Source organism: Pinus tabuliformis, chromosome 1_1, assembly GCF_031772625.1.
Source record: "Pinus tabuliformis cultivar Carrire ecotype Pingquan chromosome 1_1, CPIR1, whole genome shotgun sequence".
NCBI lineage: Eukaryota > Viridiplantae > Streptophyta > Pinopsida > Pinales > Pinaceae > Pinus > Pinus tabuliformis.
In genome coordinates this window covers 966,597,958-966,615,770 of record NC_142297.1, presented here as the reverse complement: position 1 = coordinate 966,615,770, position 17,813 = coordinate 966,597,958, and the positions used below count along the sequence as shown (strand labels likewise).

Sequence of the window (17,813 nt, the reverse complement as noted above, 5' to 3'; positions counted from 1 at the left end):
AGAGATAGAAAGGGGTTTTTGATAAATGATTGGGTTTTCTGGGCTGTGTGGGGCAAAGACAGCAAGAGCAGAGATTTAATCAAAGACACAGATTACTCCATAAGGCAAGGTAGGCAAGAGCTTAAGCATCCAAACTGAAATTATATGAAATGGAAGGACTGTTAAGAAAGCTGAAAGGGGCATTAATGTATGAATCCCTTTCAGACAGAGGAAGAAACACAAAACATGAATGCTTCTCCAGGGCAAAGCAGTAAGCTGAATTTTACCCTTTTCACTCAGAAACATTCAAATTGAAAACGATTTATGAATGAAATGAAAAACATTACAAGATACATATGAAACAGAGAAAACATATGCCAAATTTCAAGCCACGGGAATCTTATAAATCAGAGCTGTACTCTTCAATTAATCTTTGTCAAACAACTGTACAATAAAGCTCTCTGTTCTCTTCCACGCACCTCTCAGAATTCTCTCCCCTCCTTTACAAAAAAAAAAAATCCATACATTAAATAAACTATACTAGAAGAAAACAGATCGACCCAACAATAAGGGCGTTGTTTCAACTGAAATTGCAGAAATAGAAAAAACTATTTTTTTGTTCTGAAAAAAACAGACCAACGTTTCCCTTGAAATCCTCTGATGGCCAATTAAGAGACAAATATTGGAGTGCAGATCCACTTGGAGATTTAACTGAAGCCCTTAATAGGAGATCGAATCCTATTATTCTGCTGTGATGAATATCTTCATTTCAAATTAGCCTTTCGATCTCTGACTGCCACGTTACATTTATTATTTGAATAAAATGGATTTTAATAATAATAGCCTTTAAACTAAAATTCTGCCAATTCCAGCTCATGATGACAACTGTGCCCGGAGAGGGTTGCATGGTTGCAAGATAATGTTGCAATTGTCAATGGAGGAGGAAAATCTTGCAGTAATTCGTTATCGAGGAACAACTGGAAATCGGTAGTGCACTTTTTCCTAAGGGATTTCCATGCATGTTCAATCATAATTCTGAAGCAACTTCAAGTCAGCACCACTTCGCACTGCACCAGAACCAATGCCCAGGCCCCCAGATCCAGTCGAACCATTAAGCATATTCCCAACATTTCCGTTTAAGCCTTACCCACCAATGCCTGCTGTGATGTTCCTCCATTATTCATCATTTCTTGCAACAACTGTTGTATTACTTGCTGTGGATAAGGTTGATTTCCCTCGGATGACTGTGGCTATGTTTGTTGCAGCAAGTTTCCACCCACAGAGTTCTGTTGAATAGAATTTGACAAACCAATAAGAGAGGTATTTTGCAGGGTTCCTGGCATTGAAGATAAAGCTCCACCCTGGAATGGAATAGAGTGAGATGGGCTTTGTAAAGAATTGCATGGTGGTGTTTGCGTTGAGCCACCAAAGGAACAAGATGTCATTGAATTTTGGCACAAGAGATTTTGATAGTTGTTCAGGGCTATAGCATTGTGAGAAGAATTATTAACAATTCCACTAACATAATTTTTTAGATGATTGTTCATATTACCATGCATCGGATTCTTTTCTTTTACACTGTTATGGTTTGAAACTAATCCTTGAATGTTTCCAACAGGATCTCCTTGCTGCATCTGCTGACTTTGCAGGTTAGAAGAAATCTGATGAGGGAAATTGTTTAAACTTGCAATTGGCCCCATATTATGTTCCCGACTAAAATCAATCAAATCATTCATGCTGTTTCACAACCTCAGATATATATAGGCACTGGACATATCTCTTGGAAAAACCAAGGTCATTCAGTGACTGCGCTTCTAAATTCCATGCCAGCTGACGCCCAGTTGTTACAAACCTGAATTAGACTTGATCACGCGCTAAAGTAGCTTGCAGAGCCATCATTTTGTCGTTGAAGCCAAAAAAACTGAGTCCAGGCGGAAATCTAAGTCTCTAAATGAACTGTAGGCGTTGTGTGATACATTAAAACTTGCAAGCTAAGCCATTCAAAGATGTGAAGGCATCCATCCTCTCCTCAAAAGTGAAAACGACATCAAATGGACCATCAACAGAATTTTCCTGACAGCACTGTGGTGCCATTTTCACATTCAGATTTCGTTTTAGCATTTGGAGAAGACCATTTCTTTTATATAATTCAGGGTCTTTACGTTTTAGATCATCAAACATTCTTCTGTAAGGAGCGCCAAAGTCATATACGTTCGGCTCCCTTATTGCTGGACCAGGCAATTTCACATGAGCTCCCGTCCCATAAGAACTCACATCAAAACCGTGTTTCTTTAGCAGAGCATGTGCTTCCATGCATTCTTTCTTTCCCATTCTTTCCTCCATCCTTCCCATTTCCAAATATACAGAGAAAACCACTCATGGACAACACCATCATGCATCTCACACCTCTAGATTCCTCTATGCAAGTCTGAATTCTCACACATTGCACAGTGCTTAGAATGGCCGTGAGAGTTGGCCACTGATTCATACCCAAGCCAACCAACCAGTTTCCACAGCACAGATCTGATTCGAAGGCTGAACCTGATAAGCACAATTCCTTCTATTCTGTGAAACCAAATGACAAAGAGGAGAACTAAAACCTGAAACAGAGAACAAACTCCAAACCGTTCTAAACAAAATACCACATGATTTCGCCCATTCCATCCTTGTAGAGATGATAAACAAAATCACCTAAAACGAAGTATATGACAGTACGTAGAGAGAGCAGTCTTAAATGTCCATTTACAAGCCTCTTTCAACACCATCATGCATCTCACACCTCCAGATTCCTCTACGCAAGTCTGAATTCTCACACATTGCACAGTGCTTAGAATGGCCGTGAGAGTTGGCCACTGATTCATACCCAAGCCAACCAACCATTTTCCACAGCACAGATCTGATTCGAAGGCTGAACCTGATAAGCACAATTCCTCCTATTCTGTGAAACCAAATGACAAAGAGGAGAACTAAAACCTGAAACAGAGAACAAACTCCAGACCGTTCTAAACAAAATACCACATGATTTCACCCATTCCATCCTTGTAGAGATGATAAACGAAATCACCTAAAACGAAGTATATGACAGTACGTAGAGAGAGCAGTCTTAAATGTCCATTTACAAGCCTCTTTCAACGTGTCTACATATATGTTAAGCAGACAGAATCGTCATAACATTTTATGTTATAATGTTGCACCTCAGAGTTTAAAATGGCCTGAGACAAAAACATCTGTGTATTTCAAACATATGCAATGAACTTTTCCAAACAACAATATATGAATATCGTTGCTTGTCTTCCAGCTGTTCAACGACACCGCGAACCATATATAACAATTCAAAACATGTCCAGCAATATAGAACCATAGCGTTCCTCTACACATCTAAAGGGAGTCAACGGGTATCCTTCCTTTTCAACTGCGGTATCTTGTGTTACTCCAATATCGAGCAGATTCATACCGCAAGAAGCTCTGCTGTCTCCTTGAAAGTGGTGTCATCCTGTCACCCGCTCAATCCAGAACTTCTTAGTTCTATCGTCGATCAAATTGGAATGACAGAGAATGAAATACAATTCTCTCTTCAACCAAGGCTTGTTTCCCAACATTAATAACACCACAATCATGCTAAAATCTACTGAGCAACCTTTAGAATCCTACTTGCAAGTCGATGGAGCCGATTTGATAAGAAACTGGGTGCAAGACAAAAAAATTATGGGCTTTGTCACTGTATGGGTAGCGCCCCTGCCCAACGGGTAGCGCCTGACAAGTTGGTAGCGCCCGTGTTAATTAATATTGGCTATGGAACTTATGTGGGTAGCGCACCTTATGTGGGTAGCACGCACTCTGTATGGGTAGCGCGCACCTCCACTCCATGGTTCTGTAAACAAACTTTCACTTTCCACTTCTCTAATTCGACCTTTACTCCATCACATTGTTCCCTCTCCAGTGATTGCCTTTGTCCAAACTTGAATTACAGAGAACACTTCTTAGTCCATTAACAAATTTTGGATCCACACTCAAAGGTTGATTATGTTGTTCCTTATCTACGAGAGAAAGCATGAGTTTTCTTGCCAATGTCTGGCCAGCTACAACCCACACATGGTTCAGTTTCAATATTATAACCATCAACTCCACCAAACAGCTAGGCACGTTGTATAATTTGGCATTCTGACATTTGGATGAAAAACTTTGTTTTGTTTGATTTCTTTGTCTCTGATTGCTGATGATGTTCTTTTTGTTTGTGCTTTTGCAAGGACAGGAGCTATTGAAGCTGTTGCCATTTGAAGAGCTGGATAATTTGAAACATTTTGACAAATTACATATTCTAAAAAAACACATTTAATGATTTCTTCTTCAAAACAGGGTTTTGAAGAAGAATCAATCTCAAGCCTTATTGACGATGAAGCTTAGCAATGGAAACTGAACCTTTCATGTGGCTAAGTCAACAAAACCCTAGACCTAAAAACTCTTACAGACTCTTTGCCATTCATGACTATAAATGACGAGAAATGAACCTTGGTGAATTTGACTGCAGTGGGCTGACAAGACGGAGTCTAACATTGGCTCCAATGGGGATGGCAGCTGCCGCTTCTTGGAGGTGCCAAGAACTGCATATCTTTGGGAGAGCAGACAGTGCCTCCATCCATTGGGCTATGGAGTCATTATTTCAACAGACAACACGAGACTTCTGACTCATTTATGGACTTAAACTTGACTGAAATGAATGAAAAACTGGCTCGGCAAACTTCACACTAAAACTGTAATGAAACTCAGAACGAAATGTTGCCTTATGGCTGCTTATTTATTTACAAAATCTACCCTACTTTGCTGTAAAAACAATAGATCAGGTAATACTGAAATGCCAGATCAACCATTCAAGTAAACCTGAGAATGATGCCGCTTGAGAATGTTTCCACCAGAACACAGATGTAATTGTTGGCAGCCCTTCATGCACGTAATGAGCCTGATCATGTAAAAGACAGTTTGATTTGTCAGTCAAACTGAAAAACATTTCCATGTACATCGCAATAGGATCGCGAAATCCAGACTCCGTTTGCTGCCCCAACTCTGTAATACATACATCTAGTTGCACACTGTCAATGCAAACATCTGTAGGCAACTCTATTATTTCTTGTTTCGAAGGAGGAAGAGTTTCCAAGAACTTTTTAGGGTCTCGGAAATCATATGATTGGATCTGCTCATTCAAATATTGAATCTCCTTCTCAAGTTTTTCAACAACTAACTCACAGACACCAGTTCTAGCTTCAAGAGGAAACTTCGGAGATTTTAAACATTGAAGCAAGGCACTGAAAAAATCTTCATTAATTTCAAAATCTGCTAACTGATTTCTTACTGATTTTACAGCTTCACACAGTGCAGGGTTTTCCACATACCCTACCATTGCATAAATGGATTAGCAATCACTGGAATGTCTGGATCAATTTGGAGTCTCCAGGTGAATGTTTCAGCCTTCATATGTGTCTGACTGTTGTCCACCATCAACATCAGATCTGCAACTTGATTTCATGTACTGGAGAAAAACAATCTACAAGTCGAATGTCACATCAATAGCAAACCATCTTCCCTAGTATGGTCGCCACTATGTTAGCGCTCAAATCTGCCTCAGGCTGAGGAAGGCAAAACTCAAGGCCACATCAAACCAAGCTCAGCCTCGTAGCTAGCCCTACGAGGACAGGAGAGGGCTCTCTCCGGGTCTATCTCAGCAAAGGTCTTCAAAAGGGCTGAGATGACTTAAAATTAATACTGATTTTAGGCTAGTAAAGAGATAGAAAGGGGTTTTTGATAAATGATTTGGTTTTCTGGGTTGTGTGGGGCAAAGACAACAAGAGCAGAGATTTAATCAAAGACACATATTACTCCATAAGGCAAGGTAGGCAAGAGTTTAAGCATCCAAACTGAAATTATATGAAATGGAAGGACTGTTAAGAAAGCTGAAAGGGGCATTAATGTATGAATCCCTTTCAGACAGAGGAAGAAACACAAAACATGAATGCTTCTCCAGGGCAAAGCAGTAAGCTGAATTTTACCCTTTTCACTCAGAAACATTCAAATTTAAAACGATTTATGAATGAAATGAAAAACATTACAAGACACATATGAAACAGAGAAAACATATGCCAAATTTCAAGCCACGAGAATCTTATAAATCAGAGTTGTACTCTTCAATAAATCTCTGTCAAACAACTGTACAATAAAGCTCTCTGTTCTCCTCCACGCACCTCTCAGAATTCTCTCCCCTCCTTTACAAAAAAAAAAATTCCATACATTAAATAAACTATACTAGAAGAAAACAGATCGACCCAACAATAAGGGCGTTGTTTCAACTGAAATTGCAGAAATAGAAAAAACTATTTTTCTGTTCTAAAAAAACCAAACCAACTTTTCCCTTGAAATCCTCTGATGGCCAACTAAGAGACAAATATTGGAGTGCAGATCCACTTGGAGATTTAACTGAAGCCCTTAATAGGAGATCGAATCCTATTCTTCTATTGTGATGAATATCTTCATTTCAAATTAGCCTTTCGATCTCTAACTGCTACGTTACATTTGTTATTTGAATAAAACGGATTTTAATAATAATAGCCTTTAAACTAAAATTCTGCCAATTCCAGCTCATGATGACAACTGTGCCCGGAGAGGGTTGCATGGTTGCAAGATAATGTTGCAATTGTCAATGGAGGAGGAAAATCTTGCAGTAATCCGTTATCGAGGAACAACTGGAAATCGGTAGTGTGCCTTTTCCTAAGGGATTGCCATGCATGTTCAATCATAATTCTGAAGCCACTTCAAGTCAGCACCACTTCGCACTGCACCAGAACCAATGACCAGGCCCCCAGATCCAATCGAACCATTAAGCATATTCCCAACATTTCCGTTTAAGCCTTACCCAACCAATGCCTGCTGTGATGTTCCTCCATTATTCATCATTTCTTGCAACAACTATTGTATTCCTTGCTGTGGATAAGGTTGATTGCCCTCGGATGACTGTGGATATGTTTGCTGCAGCAGGTTTCCACCCACAGAGTTCTGTTGAATAGAATTGGACAAACCAATAAGAGAGGTATTTTGCAGGGTTCCTGGCATTGAAGATAAAGCTCCACCCTGGAATGGAATAGAGTGAGATGGGCTTTGTAAAGAATTGCATGGTGGTGTTTGCGTTAAGCCACCAAAGGAACAAGATGTCATTGAATTTTGGCGCAAGAGATTTTGATAGTTGTTCAGGGCTGTAGCATTATGAGAAGAATTATTAACAATTCCACTCACATAATTTTTTAGATGATTGTTCATATTACCATGCATCGGATTCTTTTTTTTTACACTGTTATGGTCTGAAACTAATCCTTGAATGCTTCCAACAGGATTTCCTTGCTGCATCTGCTGACTTTGCAGGTTAGAAGAAATCTGACGAGGGAAATTGTTTAAACTTGCAATTGGCCCCATATTATGTTCCCGACTAAAATCAATCAAATCCTTCATGCTGTTTCACAACCTCAGATATCTGTAGGCACCGGACATATCTCTTGGAAAAACCAAGGTCATTCAGTGACTGCGCTTCTAAATTCCGTGCCAGCTGACGCCCAGTTGTTACAAACCTGAATTAAACTTGATCACGTGCTAAAGTAGCTTGCAGAGCCATCATTTTGTCGTTGAAGCCAAAAAAACTGAGTCCAGGCGGAAATCTAAGTCTCTAAATGAACTGTAGGTGTTGGGTGATACAGTAAAACTTGCAAGCTAAGCCATTCAAAGATGTGAAGGCATCCATCCTCTCCTCAAAAGTGAAAACGACATCAAATGGACCATCAACAGAATTTTCCTGACAGCACTGTGGTGCCATTTTCACATTCAGATTTCGTTTTAGCATTTGGAGAAGACCATTTCTTTTATATAATTCAGGATATTTATGTTTTAGATCATCAAACATTCCTCTGTAAGGAGCGCCAAAGTCATATACGTTCGGCTCCCTTATTGCTGGACCAGGCAATTTCACATGAGCTCCCGTCCCATAAGAACTCACATCAAAACCGTGTTTCTTTAGCAGAGCATGTGCTTCCATGCATTCTTTCTTTCCCATTCTTTCCTCCATCCTTCCCATTTCCAAATATACAGAGAAAACCACTCATGGACAACACCATCATGCATCTCACACCTCTAGATTCCTCTATGCAAGTCTGAATTCTCACACATTGCACAGTGCTTAGAATGGCCGTGAGAGTTGGCCACTGATTCATACCCAAGCCAACCAACCAGTTTCCACAGCACAGATCTGATTCAAAGGCTGAACCTGATAAGCACAATTCCTCCTATTCTGTGAAACCAAATGACAAAGAGGAGAACTAAAACCTGAAACAGAGAACAAACTCAGACCGTTCTAAACAAAATACCACATGATTTCGCCCATTCCATCCTTGCAGAGATGATAAACAAAATCACCTAAAACGAAGTATATGACAGTACGCAGAGAGAGTAGTCTTAAATGTCCATTTACAAGCCTCTTTCAACGTGTCTACATATATGTTAAGCAGACAGAATCGTCATAACATTTTATGTTATAATGTTGCACCTTAGAGTTTAAAATGGCCTGAGACAAAAACATTTGTGTATTTCAAACATATGCAACGAACTTTTCCAAACAAAAATATATGAATATCGTTGCTTGTCTTCCAGCTGTTCAACGACACCGCGAACCATATATAACAATTTAAAACATGTCCAGCAATATAGAACCAAAGCGTTCCTCTACACATCTAAAGGGAGTCAACTGGTATCCTTCCTTTTCAACTGCGGTATCTTGTGTTACTCCAATATCGAGCAGATTCATACTGCAAGAAGCTCCACTGTCTCCTTGAAAGTGGTGTCATCCTGTCACCCACTCAATCCAGAACTTCTTAGTTCTATCTTCGATCAAATTGGAATGACAGAGAATGAAATACAATTCTCTCTTCAACCAAGGCTTGTTTCCCAACATTAATAACACCACAATCATGCTAAAATCTACTGAGCAACCTTTAGAAGCCTACTTGCAAGTCGATGGAGCTGATTTGATAAGAAACTGGGTGTAAGACAAAAAAATTCTGGGCTCTGTCACTGTATGGGTAGCGCCCCTGCCCAACGGGTAGCGCCCGACAAGTGGGTAGCGCCCATGTTAATTAATACTGGCTGTGGAACTTATGTGGGTAGCGCACCTTATGTAGGTAGCACGCACTCTGTATGGGTAGCGCGCACTGTGTATGGGTAGCGCGCACTCTGTATGGGTAACGCATACCTCCACTCCATGGTTCTGTAAACAAACTTTCGCTCTCCACTTCTCTAATTCGACCTTTACTCCATCACATTGTTCCCTCTCCAGTGATTGCCTTTGTCCAAACTCGAATTACAGAGAAGAATTCTTAGTCCATTAAAAAATTTTGGATCCACACTCAAAGGTTGATTATGTTGTGCCTTATCTATGAGAGAAACCATGAGTTTTCTTGCCAATGTTTGGCCAGCTACAACCCACACATGGTTCACTTTCAAGATTATAACCATCAACTCCACCAAACAGTTGGGTGCGTTGTATAATTTGGCATTCTGACATTTGGATGCAAAACCCTGTTTTGTTTGATTTCTTTGTCTCTGATTGCTGATGATGTTCTTTTTGTTTGTGCTTTTGTAGGGACAGGAGCTGCTGAAGCTGCTGCCATTTGAAGAGCTAGAGAATTTGAAACATTTTGACAAATCACATATTCTAAAAAAACACATTTAATGATTTCTTCTTCAAAACAGGGTTTTGAAGAAGAATCAATCTCAAGCCTTATTGACGATGAAACTTAGCAATGGAAACTGAACCTTTCATGCGGCTAAGTCAACAAAACTCTAGACCTAAAAACTCTTAAAGACTCTTTGCCATTCATGACTATAAATGACGAGAAATGAACCTTGGTGAATTTGACTGCAGCGGGCTGACAAGACGGAGTCTAACAACTTCTTTCCATTCATCATGAGAAGCAGCTTCTTTGAAGGAAGTTGGTTCAAAATCTGTAGATAAGTTCAATTCACAATCATAAGAAACATCCATATCAACATGTGAATTAGAATCATCTACATCACCTCCATTTTGCTGGTTTGAATTTCTAGTTCCTATCTTTCCAACCTCATCAGGATGAACACTTTCAAGTGTCTTTATCGGCCACTTTGGGGGACCTTTCTTAGATGGTCCAGGCTGCTCTGCTGATTGAGTTGGGACTTAATCAAGGTTGAGTCTCCCAATTCTGTCAATCAAAACACTTAAAGCATCATCCGTTGTTGGAGTTTCATGCAGGGGAGAGTGTTCTTCAGAAGAAGAGTCCACATGTTGATATAGTATAGGAATCCCCCCTTCAAGATGTGGAATCTGATTATCAAATTCTTGAAATGATTTTGCTTTTGTGAATCTATCCAAGCAATCAAGTTGCCACTCAACAAAATTGTCAGTTTCGGATGATTCAAGAAAAATTACATCTCTAGATACAACAAACTTTTTATTTACTTCATCATAGAGACGATATGCTTTGGAGGTGTTTGAATACCCTAGGAAGATACATTTACGACTTCTAGCACCAAGTTTGTTTCTATGTACCTTTGGTATCAAGGCATAACAGGTGGAACCAAGGACCTTGAGATGCTTTACCGAAGGAACATGTCCATACCACATTTCATATGGAGTCTTGTTTCTAACAGCATTAGATGGACATCTATTCTTTATATATGCAGCACATAGAATAGCATCAACCCAAAACATTATCTTTACATTTTTGAAGAAAAGCATGGATCGTACCATATTTAAGATTGTCCTATTCATTCTTTTAGCTACACCATTCTGTTGGGGATTATAAGGCACAATTGTTTGATGTTTGATCCCATGTTGGCGAAGATAGTTTTAAAATTCATTTGATGTGTATTCTTTTCCATTATCAGTGCGAATAGACCCAATATGAGATTGTGCATCATTTTCAATCCATTTATGAAAGTTCTTGAATGTTTGAAAAGCATCAAATTTGTTCTTCAATAAATAAACCCAACACATTCTGGTGTAGTCATCAATAAATGTCATCATATATTTGTTTCCATTTGCAGAAGGAACAGGCATAGGACCACATAAATCTAAATGAATGAGTTCAAGTTTTCTATGTGCTCTTGAATGTGAATCATGAAAATACTATTTGCTATGCTTTCCTAGAATGCAAGCATCGCATTGCTTAAATTTCTTAGGAACTGTAGGTAAACCAGCAACACCATTTTTCTTCAGCAAGCGGAGGTTGTCATAGTTCAAATGTCCAAGTCTATCATGCCATAATAAACTTGATGGAAGTGTACCTTCTTCATGATGAGAATTGTATGAGAAATGTTGTGCACGAGCAGAGGTACCTTGCAGTTTCAGAAGCCTATATTCTTTTATTCCCTTCATGACAAGTGAGCGGTCAGATGCTTTTCTTACGTCAATCTTGCCATCAAACATATGAATGGAGTGACCTTGCTGGCGGATGTGAACCAAGGACAGCAAGTTTCTCTTGAGCTGTGGGAGATATAGAACATGATGCAGAAGAAAGTCTGGAAGACTAGGCAGTTTAAGCCTAATTGTGCCAAGCCCTGATGGCTTGATTTTTGATTGGTCTGCAAAGAATACTACTCCATCAACATTGTCAGTAAATTCTTCAAAAAAATATTTTCTATGAGTCATGTGGCAGGTTGCTCCTGAATCAAGCAACCAATCATTTTTCCCAGAAGCAAGTGAAGCATTAAATAAATCTTCATGTACTCCAATATTACATTGTACCACAACATAGTGAGCAGATTCAGGTGCTTTACCTTTGTCTATATCATCATTTTTACCTTTCTGTTGGTTTCTTTGCTGCTCAATTTTGTCTCATGGTAACTTGCATGTAGAGGCATCATGTGATCCATTTCTTTTGCAGCATATGCAGTGCAAATTTTCCTTTTCTCCTTGAGGGTGTTTGCCCCCCCTGCCTCTGAAATATCTTCCTCTTCCTCTTTGACCACCTCTTCCTCTTGAAGAATCTTGAGCAGGATGCTTTTCTTTATGAGCAAGACACATAGCCTCTTCAAAAGATTCGAGGGTTGTCTTCTTTCCAAAAGCTTTCTCTCTTTCAGCAAACTTTTTCACAAGAGAGTCAAAGTTGATATCTTTGAGATTTCCATTTGCTTGCAATGACTCAAGATAATTGGAGTAAGTAGGATAAAGTGCCTTGAGAAAAGTGATAAGAGGAATATCCAATTCAACCTTAGTGGATTTGATATCATGCATTATAGACTTTACTTCAGATGCAAGAGCAAGAGGATCATTATTTTGCAGTTCAAGAGTGAAGAGTTTAATCATGAGTTGAACAACTTCAAGTGTAGAATGTGAGTCATAGAGTTCTTTCAGCTTTTGTAAGGCTTCAAAAGCAGTTGAAAATGGCAAAATATGGCGACTCACCTCTTCATTTACAGATGTTGCGATTAATGCATAAGCTTTGTTGTTCTTGTTTTCCCAAATGACGAGCTCTTTGTCTGAGGTAGGTTGTTCTGGTTCTTTGTCTCCGTCTCCAACACACACTCCTTTCCACAACTCATTGAAAATGAGCGTGTGTTTTATCATCCGGGACCACTCAGGATAGTTCTCTTTGCTAGTGAGAACTATTCCCACGATGGATATGATTGAATGCATACTGTAACAAAAAAAACTTTTGCTACAAAACTTTTACTTTTAATGGGAAAAAAAAAATCTGATATGACGGGACAGCAAATTCAAATGTCAATTGGCATTCATCTGGATAGTGTTAAAGTATAGAATATATATGGGTGAGGCAGCCTAAATATATGGTGAATGATTGTGTATATATATGGCAGCCTAAATATATACAAAAAAAAAATTACAACGCTGGACACAAACTTTACTACGCATACAACAGAGGTATATATCAGCGTTCCAACAACATTGTAATACCGAGCGTTTTTAAAAACTTTATGGCATTCAACGATTTTTATATGCCAAAAAAACTTCAACCCACCATGAAAAGCCAGAGAGTTACAGCTCATCCATCGATCATAGTAGACAGAATGATCTGATACTAAATAAGCACTGCCTTCAATATGCTTGATTCAATCCTGAGCTACCTCGATTGGTAAGGAGTAAAGTATTTTGCATGTGCATTTGCTGCAGACAATAGCTCCGCAGGCGCATTCATCTTTGCTACATTCAGATTCTCACCCTCACAGTCAAGCATCAACGCATATGCCAACACCAATCTGCAACACCAATTTTCTTCAACGGATATGCCAACTCAATAACTGGAGCAGCGTTCAAGATGCAAGACCAACGTAGTTCGCTCCTGCGTGGAGGCACCAATGCAGCCCTTCAAAAATTTTGACACACAACAGCATTAATACACAACATTGATACCAGCGTGAAAATACACAGCGTTAATATGAGACCAGCGTGAAAATACACAGCTGATTCACGCACGCAGATCCCAGCAATGGAACCTGATTCACGCACACAGATCCCGGCAATGGTTTTGATTTTGTTCAACGGATGGTTCTTCAACAGAGCATCTATGAAGCGAAATGGTGGAATGGTTATGCGTTAGACAGTGGCAGTGACTACAGAGTGGCAGTGACTGTGGAGGGGACAGAGAGTGCAGTAGACAGTGGACAGAGAGCGCAGTAGGCAGACTCCACAGGGGCAGAGGACAGAGAGCACAGTAGGCAGAAGGGAGTTACAACTAATTTGGGAGCTGGCTTTAATACCATTTCAGACCAGCTAGTAACTCCTCAAAGCAAAATTGATTCATATGTTTTATTCCTTCAGGTTGGTCTTCATTATATACATGAGGGAGAGACTGTTCACTTCATCTCCAGATGACTGTTCATATTACTTATTTATTTATTTACATTATATTCACCCAATCCTGATGATTAGGTGTCAACATTTTCCTCTGCTACTAACACTGCCATGACATTGTCTAGATTATAGGCTACAGTTTCCACCATTCGATCACACCTTGACATGGAAAGGATTTCTTCTTAGGCCAAAGACTCTAGAATTAAAACACTAGAAGACCTGGTAATCAGATTGGGTTATGACCTTGCAAATGTTAAAATGGCAGAGGAATTAATCAAAAAGAAGAATGAACATATTGTTGCACTCAAGAAACTACTCAAACTCCCAGCAACTGAAGATCCTTTGGATAAGGAAATAAGTGAGACAAAGAACCACAAATTAGATATGATGAAGATCATTATTGAACAAAATTCATAGATAAAGTAGATGGAAGTTCAAATAGAAAGACTTATTAATGAAGCTAATAAATTAGTTGTTCCTCTACAAGCACTTCCAATCACTAATATGCCTTCATCCAAACCTACCACAAGCACTCAAGGAGATGCTATCGAACTGGCCCAAGCAGTTCAGAAGATCTCACTTCACTCTGAAGAAATCCAAAAGTTGGAGAAAAAGGTAAAGCAACTGGAAGACATTAAAAGTAGGTCTAACACCAATCGTTCAATAGAACTCCAAAGAGCCCAAACTCAGATAGAGAATTGGAAGAAGTCAGCAAATGAAAATGCCATTGGTTCTCCCCTTGCTCAGTAAAAGAAATCATTTGGAATAGCATCATCAATAAAATGAAACAAATTTGGCCCTGCATCCAGATTATGTTTGAACAAAGAGAATTGGTAGAAAAATCCAACAAAGTTATTTCTAAAATAAATAATCAGTTAGGAACAATGCCTGCAAAAGCAAACAAAATCATTAAGTTTCTAAATTCTAAGGATAAAATATGAGCTAGAAGAATTGGGAGTGGAAGACAGGACTGAAACAATCCTTGAAGTAAAAAAGGTTCTTACTAAGAAGAACTTAGTAACACAACTAGAAGAAAAATGCCATCCTCTGGAATTTCGGATTAACATATTTATGTCAAGAATTGAGGCATTGATTAATAAAGGACTGACTTCTATTTTTGTGTTGAATGACAAGCTGATGGAAAAAACAAATTATTTTCAAAGATTACAGGAAAAGATGAAAAGTTGAATTGCTGCTTCATCTTCAATGAAGGGATCAATCACTAGCAGAGATTTGTATGAAGCAGTTGGGAATATTTGTCTTATTCAAAATGAGATTCAACATGTTTTTCTAGTAAAGCCTACCTTTACTAAATACACTAAGGTAGATGAAATCTACCGAAAGGCTATAAAGGTAACAATCCCAAATTCCGAACGTTGGGAGAAATTGGAAGAATATCAAAAGGAGTAAAACCTGCTAGCATATTATTCCAGCACATCACTCCAGCACAACAATCAGTTGCCGACATATCAAAAAAAAGAGGCGACTCAGCAACAGATTCCAACAGAACATGGACAGAACGCAGATGCACTCTTCCAAGATCAAATCCTTCAATTATGTTGTAGTTTTAGATATTTTAGCACTCTTAGTTAATAAGGCATTAATTGTAAATCTCCTTTTTTGTATAAATACCTCATTTTGATAATGAATCAGGGGTTGCACCTTGGAATTAGTTTTTAAACAGAATTGTACTAAGCTGGAGTTTTTTGAATGTCAATAAATAATTCTGAGTTATCTACACATGGCTTGTCTTCTAGTGAGTTCTTATTTGTGTTTATCATAATTGTTTCTTCATGTAATTCATCTTATAGACAGTTATCCAATTAAAAATCTTAATTGAGTATCAATTTCATTTTTAATTCATTGTGAATTGTAATTTAATTAAGAGACTAAGTTACAGAGCTATTTTCTTCTATTACCTCCTCTTGAATGTTAAATTGCATTAGGTTTATGTTATAATTTGGTTGTATTATGTTGATCATTGAAACACAATTTTAATGATTTCTTCTTGTAAATGTTTAAGTATTCTGTCTGAGTATATGATCATTTACATTTCCTTTTTCTTCTAAAAATCATCACACATCAAATTTAAATTACTATGTGCAAATAAAAAACAACCCTTCATTATATTTAAGATCTTTCTAAGTTTTAGAAACACCTGTTTTAATTAACTGTTCTCTGGTCATCCACAAAATTAAAAACCCCAAAATATTCCAGATGCTTTGGCATAGCCAACTGACCTAGGGTTATCTCAAAGGACAACATCATATTGGCGTCGTTGTCAGGGAAATGAAATTTTCTCTGGGAAAATGAAATTCTTCTTTCCTTTAAGGTGAATAAAGGTTAGATCATTGGTCAAAATATTTCACCTAGTGACTCCACTATATCAAACTGGCACCTTCTAAGCACACTAGATCTCATTCTGAATATGGCACAGTTAGTCCTCTATCAAATCTAGAAAGACTTGTGAGAAAGGCTAGTCCTAGAAGAAGACATAAACCATCTTCTTCTACTTCAACCTTGCAGTCTAAAGACATATTACAATTTGATCCCTATAGTAACATTCCCTCCAATCGAGAGTACACTCACCTATCTCCTAGGGTTGCTCAACTTTTAGATAGAGGAGTCGATTTCAAATCAGCTTTCCTTATTCATTCACTTGAATCTCATCCAAAACCCCCACGTCCATTGGGATCACCTAAATCTGAGTCTGACCTGGGTGTTCATCTACCTGAATACAAACCTATAGATTTTATATCCCCCACCACCTATTCATTTCATTCCACCTCTAAACCAGCAGAATCTTCTACTTCTAAAAAACTTGAAGAGTCCTTTGCTATATATTCAAATCCACTCTTTGAAACGGAAGAGGATATTCATTCTCAGGTCCACAAGTTGCTGATTAAAACTCCTTTAAAATCATTCAGGAGGTATCCACCTTCTTTATCTCCTCCTAATTCACCTCCACATAGTAGTTCACCCCCTCTATCATTACCTAGATCTTCATCATCCACTCATACACCACATACTCCTCCTGTTATTATGGTTGTTCAGCCTATTGTGCAGGCAAGATATGCTACATTATTCCTTCCTCAGAATTTGGGTAATTTTCCTAATGGTTACCTTAAACATTTACCCAGATTCAATGGAGAAATAGGCCCCTCAACTGAAGATCACATTTCAGCCTTCCTAGACTTTGCTGACAATATGAACATAGAAGAAGAAAATGTCTACATGAGACTTTTTGTACAATCCTTAGAGGGAAATGTCAGAGTTTGGTTTAGACAACTTGTTGCTAATTCAATTAGGAATTGGAATGAACTCATTTCCATCTTTAAAAACCAATGGGGGGTAAAGAAAGATGTTGTCTATTTTCTCACTGAATTTGAAGAACTGAAGAGGAATCCTGGTGAACCAGTTGCTGAATTTATTAAAATATTTAATAAACTCTACCACAAAATGCCTGCTGACTGCAAACCACCAGTAGCAGCTGCAAAAGTCAGATTTTCCAAAGCATTTGATGATGACTTTGCGGTTATGCTGAGGGAAAGAGTTTCTAATACATTACAGGACATGCAAACAAATGCCATTGAGGTAGAAGCTAATAGGTCAGCTTCTAGTAAAATCAAAGCTAAAGAAGAGAAAGAGAAAAGAAAATTAAAAGCTAAACTTGATGAATCATCTTCTTCTAAATCCAAACTTGAAGATCAAAAAATTGATGAAATCACATCTTTACTCAGAAATTTGTCTAATAGGATCTCCAAAATTGAAACACAGCCTAGGACTTCGCAACATGTTCCTGTCAGACCTCAAAATCAAAATCAAAATCAACAGCGGAGAACTCCTCAGCTTCAAATTCTTCAAAGGACAGATTTAAACATTCAGCCTCCTTTGTTGATTTATGATCAGCAGCCACAAGATACAATTCCTGTAATTACTGAAGATATCAATGTTGTTGATT

At 38.4% G+C, this 17,813-nt stretch overlaps 1 protein-coding gene and 3 pseudogenes across 1 annotated transcript; all 4 read right to left on the bottom strand.

Moving 5' to 3' along the window:
- Positions 1–1,002: 1,002 nt before the first annotated feature.
- Positions 1,003–1,538, bottom strand: LOC149217725 (uncharacterized; annotated as a pseudogene).
- Positions 1,539–1,956: 418 nt separating this feature from the next.
- LOC149217724 (uncharacterized) lies at positions 1,957–2,322 on the bottom strand (annotated as a pseudogene).
- A 4,434-nt stretch (positions 2,323–6,756) lies between these two features.
- On the bottom strand, positions 6,757–7,293 carry LOC149217723 (uncharacterized; annotated as a pseudogene).
- A 160-nt stretch (positions 7,294–7,453) lies between these two features.
- On the bottom strand, positions 7,454–8,077 carry LOC149217722 (uncharacterized). Its single transcript, XM_089390332.1, has 2 exons — positions 7,719–8,077; positions 7,454–7,586 (listed from the first exon to the last, which is right to left on the bottom strand). The coding sequence occupies exons 1-2, from the start codon at positions 8,075–8,077 to the stop codon at positions 7,454–7,456; spliced, it is 492 nt and encodes a 163-aa protein (XP_089246458.1).
- Positions 8,078–17,813: the final 9,736 nt, after the last annotated feature.

Excerpts from the sequence above, each read along its gene's own strand:
- LOC149217722 (XM_089390332.1), bottom strand. The coding sequence starts at position 8,077 with ATGGAGGAAAGAATGGGAAAGAAAGAATGCATGGAAGCACATGCTCTG. Across the intron at positions 7,587-7,718 it reads TTGAATGGCTTAGCTTGCAA|GTTTGTAACAACTGGGCGTC; the intron begins GTTTTACTGTAT and ends AGTTTAATTCAG.